Genomic DNA, 12,141 nt, shown 5'->3' with positions numbered 1-12,141 from the left:
ACCCGAAAAACAACCCGCTGAAAGAACATGCACCGGAAGGAGTCCTGCTCGGCCTTCTTGCGTCGTGGCTGTTGCATGTCTCTCAATGAGGGACAGGAATCAGTCCGCGCGTTTGCTCTGGAGGTGGTTACGGGCCGGTTTAGACTTAATTCTTATCTCTAGTTAAGTCCTTATGGGTTACTCCAGATGTGGATGCTGTGTAATTCTAATCATGTTCAACTAAGATGGCGGCACAACTAGTCTCTTAAATTCATCCAAATGCCTCCTGTCACTCTACCCTGATAATGGCTTAATTTCTTTGGGAGCTGCAAACGGGCGATTATTTTGTTTGCTTCTGTGTGCAATCTGCGGAATTAGAGGGCATACCTGACATGGGAAAACACCGTAATTTTGATGCTATTTGCTGAGTAGATAAAAGGAAGGCGTCCTAAATTCTCTAGAATTTAGTTGTAACTAGAAAAGCAATTCTGAGCGTCTCTTGCACTACTGAATAATTACCTCGGAAACACGAGTACTTCTGCAAAGTTCAACCACTGCCAAAATGAAGGCTACTGCTAAGTTTGTAAGCCGCCCTGAGTCTTCGGAGAAGGGCGGGATATAAATGTAATAAAAAAAACAAAAAAAAACCAACTGTGCTCTTTTAAGACTTGTTCCTGTCATTGTAATGTACTAATTCTGAGTTATTGAAGAATGAAGTTATCTGATCACTTATTTATTACAGTAAAATACTCACTTTGCCAGAGGTTATCAAACTTGGTACCGAAAAATTTCATCTGTCCTATGCGGAATGACTTCAATTTTTATTTCCATTTACAGTGAAACATGCTTAACAAAGACAATTGATCAATCTCGTATTGAAAATGCTTGTAGATTACACTTAGGTGGTTGACAAGGGCCATTTCAAAGCAGTACATGAAGAATGGAGGCCTAGAGCAAAAATGGAAGGTTGATGGGAATCTTGGGGGGAGGATGTAAAAGAGATAAGTTTAAAGAACAAAAGAAAAATGTATGAAACACCATATGAATGTGATGGGACCAAGGACAGGAATGAATAGTATTGGTGAAAAAACCCTTATGGGTTTCCTTTTAATATTTGTTTACAATTTCTTAGTCCTTTGCTTGGCAAACTAGGAGACTTGAGTTCTAGTCCTGCCATAGACACAAAACCAGCTGGTTAACTTTGGCCCAGTCATGTCCTAGGAAGGAGATGATGGCAAACCACTTCTAAAGAATTTTGCAAACAAAACTGCAGGGACTTGTCCAGGCAGGCTCTGGACACAATTGAATGGAAATGTGTCAAGTACGGTAGTTAGAACATATTGTTTCAAAAACAATAATCTTCAAGACAAATCGGGAAAGGGAAATAAACCACATTATTTACAGAAATAAAGCCATTTATTTTTATAACTTTTTATCTTTAAGATGAATACAGTACTTGTAGGTTTCATATTTTGAGAGCACAACTGGCACTATATTGCTGAGGATTGCACATAAGGTCAGAAAAGTTAACACCTTTATAAATTTTGGACAGATAAAATTCAGTAATATTTTTTCACACTAAAATATGGAAGCTATATTCAACATGTGCCATCTCTTTTAAGACATGTTCAAAATCTGTAAAAAATTATTTTCTATAAATTTTGGTCAACATGCTTCATTAAAACCTTTTCCAAGTTTAACAACAATGTGCAGATAATTCTGCTCAACTGTCAAGCAGATGTAATACATCAACAGCAGCAAAAGCAAGCTAACACTGCACAATCATGAGTGGGACTGATTTTTAAAATAATTTTTTTCCACAAATATCAAATGTCTCTCCAAAGTCCCTCCACCCCTTTTAAGGCTATATGAGAAGACATGTCATAACATGATTTCATGATTAAAACTATTTCTAAATTTCATCTTTGTTAGTACACACGGTGCCATGCCACCAAGTCGAAAAGAGTGCAAAGAAGCAGAGTTGACTTTGCTTTCACAGACATCCAATCACGATTCTACAGAATCTTGGAACAGCACCAGGACAGGAAGTACATTTGCAAGTCTCATACTGATTTTGGTTTCAGCCTAGGACTTCAACTGGAAAAATAAAGTCCTAAATGGTTGGTCATTAAAAGCAGTCAGTCCAATTTCATTTCTGCATGAAAAGTACAATAAAGGCAGGCTGCTTGAAAATGATCCATTCCGGCCCATGTAAAACTGTATGCTGTTATCTAAAGCCTATAATATTTTTTATGTCCATGTCAGAGTCTGCTTCAGGTAGTTTGGTCAAGAAATTCCTCCAGAGTTCTTTTTATGTGTGGGGGCTGAGATGCAGCTTGGATCAACAGATTCTGACCCATTTGTGCAAAAAGTGCTTTTGACAGTTTAGCAGTGGCTGCCCGAATATTTCCACCAGCTCCAGGCAAGGAGCCGCTGTTTGTCATGTTGCCCAACAAATGCCATAAAACTACCAAGACTTTCTGCTCCACTGCATGAGGCTTCCGGGGATGCAACTCAACAACAAGTTCTGAATGCAGGAAAAGAACCAAGGAAGAAAGATTATTTTTCATGCAAAAATACAGCAAGATGCTGACTCTCCAAATTATATCCTAAAACTGAAGAGAAATTCTATCTTAATATAGTCTTTTTAAGAATGCTATTGTGCAAATTGAGAAGCGACTGTTGTGAAGTATGAACATACTGCATACAGAAAAGTCAAAGGATCTTCTAGAAGCATGGTAAATATTGGAAGAACAAATACATTTCTACCAAACAAACTTGTACCAATAGAAAACATCAGTATTTTGAATAGAATATTAACAGGCCATACTCCATTTATTTTTCAGTTTCCTGTATTGGCCATGAACTTCAAACTAAAACTATCTATTGCCAACCCTGCAATACAGAAACATTTGAATAAAGACTCTTGGAAAATACACGATAGATTTATTCAATATAGATCAGTCTTAAAGAGAAAAAAAATCACTGATGAGAAAAAAAAAGACATGAAGCATAAAGAAAACTGCTGAAAGCCTTACCAGCTACTTTTTCAGTTATGTCTTGTTTGGCTTTTCCATTCAGAAACTGGGCCTTAGTGCAGAATGGCTGGAGAAGCAGGTAATTGTCTTGAAGCAAAGGAAATAAGGACATAAAACATAGGATTTGCTTCAGGAGATTTAGCTCTGACCTCTAATAACAAGAATTTGGTATATAACAATAAAGATGAAACAGAGTTTGGAAGATGGCAAGGGGATAGAAAAATTTAGTCTCAAGTCCCAGAAATCCCAGTATAGTTTATTTAGTTTCACTTAACATGATGGTTTAATGAAGCTATTGTATGTTGTGAATTGCAATGTTTGGTGCTGGGTAGAGTGGAGAACACTCCTACATTTTCATTGTCTATGGAGATTCTCAATCATCGAGGTCATAGTTATCCCAAAGGTGCTTTTTTCACGAGGCAACTGGACTTTGTCTTTTCTTTGAAGACATTTCGCTTCTCATTCAAGAAGCTTTTTCAGCTCTGACTCCAGAAAAGCACCTCTGGGACTGCTTTTTCATTGTTTTTAATTCTGAATGTTAACTGAGAAACATGGCATTGCAGTGATATTACAGAATGGTTGACTATTTTTAAAATTGAGTTCTACTGTGGCAGTAGGGTTATAGAAAGTAGGCAACATTTTACCACTGAAATTTAAGACAGAGAAAAAAAAATAAAGGTATGGTATCAAAAACTGCCTAAAGTTCCCTAGGTGATCGAGGAAGCATACAAATAGATAAACATAAATATTGGTCACCATATTTCAGTAGCACAATTTAGTGTAATTGTGAGCTACAGAAAATAGGAAAATGTCCCCAACCAGTCCCACTTTAGCCATGAAAGCCAGCTGGATGACCTTGTGACAGTCATTCAGCCCAATCTCTTTAGAAGGTTGTTTTGGGGAAAACAAAATGTTTGCTGCCTTGAGTTATTTATAAAAATAAAGACAGGATTAATAAATAAAATCTAAAAAAAGCAACACATGGGCCAATAGTTTAATTTGAATAGACCTTTCTGACATAATCTACAAATTATCGGTAAGAAGAAGAAATAGGGGAGACATGATAGCAGTATTCCAGTATTTGAGTATTTTGCCACCAAAAAGAGGGAGTCACATTATTCACCAGAGGGCAGGACAAGAAACAATGGTTAATAAACACACATTTGTATTATAAGTGGATAAATAAAAATGCATAAATTCCAAATTGTTTAGTCCCCTCTTTTTTGCAACCCTACACCTTAAAGCTCAGTCTAGCAGATGAAAGAAAAAATCAGTTTACCTAAGTGTTGACAAAGAGCCTGGATGACATTGGTGGCAGCAGCATAGATGCCTGGATTCTTAGAATTCAGATTGTTATCAACCAAGGCAGGAATCAGCATGTTGATAACAGGAGATAGTTTCTCTTTCAACAGAGGAATCAATTGGTGCATGGTCTCTAGAGCAACCTGATTGACTTTGCTATTGGAGTCATGTAAGCGAGACTTGAAGGCATCAAAGATCTAGACAGACAATTACAAAATAGTTTGAATTATTTTCTTTGAGCAAATATATATTTAAACTGTCAAGTTTAAAATGTGGAATCCTATGGAAAAGTGTTCAGGTCCCAACTTTTCTATTAATTTTCAATGTAAACCTAAACAAGTGCTTTTTCTTTCATATATTGCTACACTAGTGAAATATCCTGAAGAATTGTTGGTCAGCCAAAGGATTGCAAACCCCTTTGCAAATCAAGGACATACAACTCATATATATGCAGTTTTTTAATACAAGTTTTATTGATTTTTTTTAATATTTACATATACATGTATTTGTGAAACAATATGGTGGTTGGGTAGTTAAAAGAAGAAATAACCAGTTGTAAATAGCTCAGGTTGGATCAACAGAGATGCCCTCTCTGATTCCCTTAGTTATTACATAGTCAAAACAACACTTCTAGTTGTAACCTAGTCAATTAATAAAATTTAAAATATATTTTCACTAATACATATCAATATCCTTTCTTTAAATTTCATCTAATTGCAATAGGATATTCTAGAATAGCCTATAGTATATAGAAGAAAGCTTAATTTTTGGGTAACCCACAATACCATCGACCATGGTATCTTGCTGCAGCGTCTCAGGGGATTGGGAGTGGGAGGCACGGTTCTCCAGTGGTTCTCCTCCTATCTCATGGGACGCTTGCAGTCGGTATTAACAGGAGGGCAGAGATCGAGATCGAGGCCTCTCACTTGTGGAGTCCCTCAAGGATCGGTCCTCTCGCCTCTCCTATTCAACATCTACATGAAACCGCTAGGTGAGATCATTCGTGGTTTTGGAGTCGGGTATTACCAGTACGCTGATGATACCCAGCTTTTTATTTCAACCCCAAACCACCTCAGTGATGCCCTTGATGTGATGTCCCGTTGCCTAGAAGCAGTTCGGGTCTGGATGGGGAAGAACAGGCTTCAACTCAACCCTGACAAGACTGAGTGGCTGTACGTACCGGCATCTCAAGATATTCAGAACATTCCATCTCTTTCTATAGGGGGTAAGTTATTACCCCCCACAGATAGGGCTCGCAACTTGGGAGTCCTCTTAGATTCACAGCTTTCCTTGGAAGTCCACATAACAGCTGTGACTAGGGGAGCCTTTGCCCAGGTTCGCCTGGTTCGCCAATTACAGCCCTATCTAGACCGAGATGCCCTACGTACGGTCACTCATGCACTCGTGACCTCTCGTTTAGACTACTGCAATGCTCTTTACATGGGGCTGCCCTTGAGGACCACTCGGAGGCTCCAACTGGTACAGAATGCAGCCGCGAGAGTTGTGTTGGGAGCCTCCCGATACTCCCATGTTACACCTCTACTCCGTGAACTGCATTGGCTCCCAGTTGTCCTCCGGGTAAGATTCAAGGTGCTGGTAATGGTTTTCAAAGCCCTACATGGCATGGGTCCGGAGTACCTTAGGAATCACCTGCTGCCAGCGTCAACGTCCCTCCGTCCAGTGCGCTCACACAGAGAGGGCCTCCTAAGGGTTCCGCCGTTCGGAGAATGCCGTCTGGTGGCTCCCAGAGGGAGGGCGTTCTCTGTGAGCGCGCCTGACCTATGGAACCATTTACCGGTTGAGCTCCGGATGGCTCCCGACCTTCGCTCCTTCCGACGCGATCTAAAAACATATCTGTTTAAGCAATCCGGTCTGGTCTGACGGGTTCTGTTTTAATTATTGTTTTAAGATAACTATCTTCTGCATTTGGGCAAAATTAGGGTTTAATTTGTTTTCAATATCTGTATTTGTGCATTCTGTTATTTATGTCACTGTTCACCGCCCTGAGTCCTTAGGGAGAAGGGCGGTATACAAATCAAATAAATAAATAAATAAATTCCCTATTTCAATAAAGAATAATTCTCTTGTCTACAAAACTTACTTTGTTCATTACAAAACATTCTTATGTTTTATCATTAAAGTCTAGTTTTCATCTTAACAAATCACCAGTTATTAGAAATATATTTTTTGTCTTAACCATTCAACAATTATTAAAATCCTCTTATATATATAAAATTCTAGATTCTATACTATAGTTCAAAAGTAACCACTTATATAGTCTATAAGTCATCTTAACCGTACATAAATTATTAAAATACTATCTTTTGATGTCATTCCAAGTTCTATAATATCTAAAGGCTTACTTTTGTTTTCCTTTACAGATCTAAAAGCTAAATGTAAAATCAGTTATAATTTTTAGAGATTCCCCTTAATCCATTGAAAGAAATTTTTATAGTCTATCTGTAGGAATCCCAACAAAGAAACAAGTTCAGTTTTTTAAATCTAACTCTTGCCTTCCTTTTGTGCCAATCAGTCTTCCCTCTTGGCATCTTTAAATTCTCAAATGTATCTTCCTTTCTTCCTAAACCCCTTATTTGAATCCAGGGAGCGTATCCAAATGTCAGTTTTGCAAGGAAGATGTCCCCTTTGTAACCATTATATTTTTGCTTTAATAATTCAGTTTTTGATAATTGATATAATATAGATGTCATTAAATCAGTCAAATCTTTTTGTTCTTCCAATTCTATCTGGGTTAGGTAGAAAGTAGTAGCTGATATTATGGTTGTCATTTGATTAGTTGAATTCTCAATATAGTATATTTGAAGGCCTTTAGTGTTTTCACTCTTGGTGTTGCTTTCTTCAAGTGCTGTTGCTTTTTGAATTTTAAGTTTTGTAGTAGTTTCTGTGGGTTGCTTTTGTTGTTCTTTGAAATCTCCTATTTTAGTGTTAGTTTCCACTTCTTCTATTTGGTTTTGGATTATCTTTTCCTCATTTAAAGTCAAAATTTGATTTGGCGGCTTTGTCAGATTTTTCTTGCAGTTTCGCTTTAATTTGCTCTGTCATTGCCAAAATCGTGTCCAGTATCAGTTTATAATCAAGTGGTGGGATGTATTCATCCATTTCATTGTTGTTTGCAGCTAAATCTTTCATGGAGGCTGTTTTAATAATAGTCAAAGATTTTCCACCTCCTGAAGAGTTGTATTCAGTGCCAGATGTTCCCACACTTATCTTTAAGCATAGTGTCAAGGACAGCTCTGTTATTCAGTCAGCTCTCACAACAGAAAAAGAAAATTTACTTGCTGTACCAGGTTTTGCCACAAGATGTCATCAATAACATATAACATGCAATGTAAGAATTTTCTTTTTTTCCCAAATTAATATAGAACTTTTGTAGGATTAGTCCAATTTTTTTCCTTAATTTACAGTTTAGAGAGAAAATAGGATAGTGGATCCCCAGCAACAAATAGAAGCTTTTTAGTAAATACAGATGAAATTGCTTAATTTCTTTGCTGAATTAATTGAATTTCTTTTGAAGCTTTGAGGCTTTAAGATTTGTTCCCAAAGTAAATATTCGCCGTTTTCTCAAAAAATGGGGATGGAGATTTTCAGGAAAGTCCCACAGGAAGATGGTTAAGGGAATAGGAAAGGTAAAAGCTCATCCAGGTCCTCCAGATTGCTTCTTAGTGCTAGGTAGTGCTTTTGGCTTTCGGCAGGGAGCGGCTTAGTGATCGGCCATCTTTATGGCCGGTCTCTTCTTTGGGCCAAAGGAGATGATCCCAAATTCCAGCGGAGGGCTACCGCCCTTCCGCGATCGCAGGGAAGTCTTCCTCTCGGTAATCACCCCCCAGGGCAATTTTTGACCCTTTTCAGGGTCCTCCAAAAAAAGAAACAGATGGCAGGAAGCAGATTGTTCCTGTCCGGAAGCGCCACATGTGTGAACCGGAAGCCATATATAAGCAGTTTTAACATTCTTTAAGCAATATACTTCTTTGCTCAAGAATACCTAAACCCCCCAACTATTAAAGGAGTTTAAACTCCAAGAGATACTCAATCACTTAAAGAGTATCTGACAAAGAAATATCACACAAAAGTAATAGAAAATAAACAATAATGCTTAGGATGATTGATCTGCTCATTTAAGGCAATTCATTTTGCAATGTGATAGCATGGAGTTAATAAAATGCATGATATATGGACATGGTAGAAATAATTTGCAAGAATAGAAATATATGGATAAATACTATGACTGGTGCTGGACTAAACTAGATTTAGCCAAATTTCTTTTTTATTTCTTGATTTCCTCCCCCCCCCCTTTTATGTCTCTCTCATTAATTTTCCATGAATGACACATAGTTTATATAATGTTGCTTACATAGAATAATGCAATATTTATATTTATCTTCCACATGATAGTTATTTTACTTCACTGCAAAGCTGACAAGGAGTGATTCATGCAGCTATCATTTTCTGTATAAGCACAATACCGCAATATGTACATGGAAAATATTGACCAATTACTCATGAATATCTTATATTATGGTTTTACCATAAGTTAAAAACTGTAGTTAAATCTGTTTTCTGGCTTAATTGAGTGTCTTATAATATGATTTGAATCAACACAATTCTGTGAAAGCGATGTTTAAAATGTTTGTAAAATTAAACTTTATATCAGAATGTTTATAAAGAGACAACTGAAATATTTGTTATTCAGTATTTTAAGTTCCAACATGCCTGGAGGTTTTGAAGAAATAAATTGTGGCTCATTTGTACAAGATGATGTAATGAAAGTTATTTAGGTTGCCTCTGAAACAATGAGCTTGAACTCCCTGTCTCGATAAAACTAGTGAGTCATTTTGAGTAACATGAAACTATTTTCCTACAATCATAAATTAATATAACAAAAAGGTTTACTGTGTGTATTGAACACTTCAGATAACGTTTGGGGAATGGAGTGGATTGCAATGATTTTGCCATTGGAAGTAAAATTGATCTACAATAAAATCATGATAACTCTAGTCCATATTATTCCAACTCCTGAAGATATGTTTGTTTTTCTTGGCAATATTTCTAATATCTAGAATCTATCAGGACACAAGAAGCAATACAGTTTTTGGAAGTGTTCTGTTTATCATTTCCAGGCATCTCTTTCTTTATTTTGTATTCTCACCAGGGCTTTTTTTCTCATAGAACGCTCAGAACGGCGTTCCGGCACCTTTTGGGGAAAAAAAACTTTTCAACAAGCTGTGTTGAGATTGCCAGGAGCACGAATCAGCACGTGCTGAGAAACGCCGATCTCGCGCTCCTGCAATCTCCCTCGCTCGATTTCAGCTTCCCTTGCTACAAGAGAAAGCAGGCTGAAACGGAGCGAGGGAGATTGCCAGGAACGCAAATCGGCCCATCTCACTCGCGCTGCTGCAATGTCCCTCGATTCGTTTCAGCCTGCTTTCTATTGTAGCAAAGGAAGCTGAAACCGAGAGAGGAAGATTGCAGCAGCACGAGATCGGCTGATTCGCATTCCTGGCAATCTCCCTTGCTCCGTTTCAGCTTGCTTTCTGCAAGAGAAAGCCAGGCCGCAGGGCCGCCTCGGTGGGTACTGCTCTAATGTAGTGAGGGAAGGACAAAGAGGGAGGGAAGGAAGAAAGGAAGGAAAGAAAGAAGGGACAATGAGAGAGGGAGGGAGAGAAATAGAGAGAAAGAGAGAGAGGGAGAGAGAAGGAGAAAGAAAGAGGGAGAGAAAGGGAGAGAGAAGGAGAAAGAAAGGGAGAGAAATAGAGGGAGAGAGAGAAAGAGGGAGAGGGAAACAGAGGGAGAGAAAGAAAGAGGGAGAGACAAGGAGAAAAAAAGAGGGAGAGAGGGAGAGAGAAAGGGAGAAATAGAGGGAAAGAAAAATAGGGAGAGAGAGAAGGAGAAAGAAAGGGAGGGAAATGGAGAGAGAAAGGGAGAAATAGAGGGAAAGAAAAATAGGGAGAGAGAGAGAAAGAGGGAGAGAGAGGAGAGAAAGAAAGAGGGAGGGGGAGAGAGGGAGAGAAAGAGAAGGGGAGAGAGAAAAATTAAATTAGTAACATGACTGTTAAGTGAATCTGGTTTCCCCACTAACTTTGCTTGTCAGAAGGTTGCAAAAGGTAATCACATGACCCTGGAACAATGTGACCATCATAAATATGAACCGATTGCCAGGCATCCGAATGTAAATCACATGACCCTGGGGATGCTGCAACGGTCATAAGTGTGAAAAATGGTCATAAGTCACTTTTTTCAGTGCCGTCGTAACTGAACAGTCACTGGGCGACTGGTGGTACTCGGACATTGCCTTGTCCTAAAAGTGGTGCAATGGATGAAAAGGTTGAAAAGCCCTGTTTTAGTATACTGGTGCTATTTGGTTCAGAATATTTTTTTCTTGTTTTCCTGTTCTAAAAACTGGGTGTGTCTTATGGTCTGAAAAATATGGTAGTTCTTGTTTTGCTCAGCAGTGCAGGTTGATCCCTTTCCATCATCCCACCCTTCCTTTCCTCACACAGCCTGTTACTTGACCACAAAGAGCTGTTGCCCAGCACATTAGATCACAATAAATTACTGGTTGACCTCTACCTTCTGGAGTGTTCAGTTTCTAATTTTATGGCCTGTATCAATCAGATTATTGAATGGTGTCTGAAATGCAGCCATCTAACACAGAAATCCAAGCCACATGGAGTGGAGCCTTAAGAGCCAGACTAGAGTTTACAGATGCTCACTTTTCATAAACTAAATCCTTGGCCAGGAGGCAGAATCATGCATCTCCTTCCTTGTGATCAGAGTTACTGATAAAACACACTGCAAATACACAGATCTGGGTCAGTAAAGAATCCATATAGATAGTCTGATGGTATTTCTTATTTCTTTGAATCCACAACTATTCTTTGAATTGGACAGCATTTCACATACCTGTGTCTGATATTATTACAGTTATAAAATAGACTGCTGTCACTAAATAATTATATGAGATTCTAGATCTATCAGCCCAGTTCATCGCAGGTCTGAACTCCCATGCAGTGAAAAGGAGAGGGGTTGCAACTTCTGTTTGTAGTTATCCACGTTTCTGCACACTGAGATAATTGGCCATCGTACAAATACAGAGCCTATCATGCTTTTATATTTATATATGGAACAAAATGTATGTTAAGAATTGAATATATAATTGTTTAATTATATAAATAAATATATAAATAAAATTATATAAATAAATAACAAGATGAGAGTTCCGGCACCTTTTTTTTTTTTTTTTAGAAAAAAAGCCCTGATTCTCACCATTATTAATTTGAGGTTTCCTGCTGCGACTATGATTCTATCTACTAGGTTAATGATTTACTTATCTTTTCCTTATACTCATTTGTTTCTTGCATTTCTATTATATTTTTCAGAGTAAATAGCATAATTTATCACCTACGTGATTTCCTGCCAGTTCTAGAGAGAACACTGAAGGTTCTGTTGTGACCTATATAATATTACCTTCACAATGTTCGCAACAACAAGGTCTTGATTGTTCTCTGTGTCTTCTAAAAGTTGTTTAATTCCATTAATTCGATCGCGAAAATCTTTTGCATTCAGTAAAGTGGTTATAAACTTTACATATTCAGCATTTTCCAAAGCATTGCGCGGGACTAATTTCCTGGACTTATCACGTATTTCTCTAATCTCTCTGTTGAGAAAATAATGACAGCATTCTGTAATAGTCCAATCATGGATCTTTCTTTATACGTACTGTATTAATTTAAGAGATTTAAAGTTATTAAATTTATTAGCTTCTAAAAGGTTACAGAAAAAAAACTGAGCTCTTGGATCCTAC

The 12,141-nt window shown here is 37.8% G+C and overlaps 1 protein-coding gene across 4 annotated transcripts in view; it reads right to left on the bottom strand.

Annotated features, from left to right (window-relative positions):
- Nucleotides 1–8: 8 nt before the first annotated feature.
- The window catches only part of TOGARAM1 (TOG array regulator of axonemal microtubules 1), a 44,443-nt gene continuing 32,310 nt past the window's right edge, over nucleotides 9–12,141 (bottom strand). For 3 of the 4 annotated variants that reach the window (XM_081331731.1, XM_081331732.1, XM_081331733.1), the window contains 4 exons: nucleotides 11,805–11,994; nucleotides 4,297–4,516; nucleotides 3,018–3,104; nucleotides 9–2,506 (listed from right to left, as the gene is read on the bottom strand). In XM_081331731.1, coding sequence (XP_081187857.1) covers nucleotides 2,253–2,506; nucleotides 3,018–3,104; nucleotides 4,297–4,516; nucleotides 11,805–11,994 — 751 coding nt within the window. In that variant the 3' untranslated portion in view covers nucleotides 9–2,252. Of the gene's footprint in view, nucleotides 2,507–3,017; nucleotides 3,169–4,296; nucleotides 4,517–11,804; nucleotides 11,995–12,141 lie in introns of all 4 variants that reach the window. The other variant, XR_014026982.1, reaches the window with a different exon arrangement.

Source organism: Vipera berus (assembly GCF_964194415.1).
Source record: "Vipera berus genome assembly, chromosome: 1".
NCBI lineage: Eukaryota > Metazoa > Chordata > Lepidosauria > Squamata > Viperidae > Vipera > Vipera berus.
Note: the sequence above shows the minus strand (reverse complement) of the source record. Positions and strands in the feature narration are given on the sequence as shown.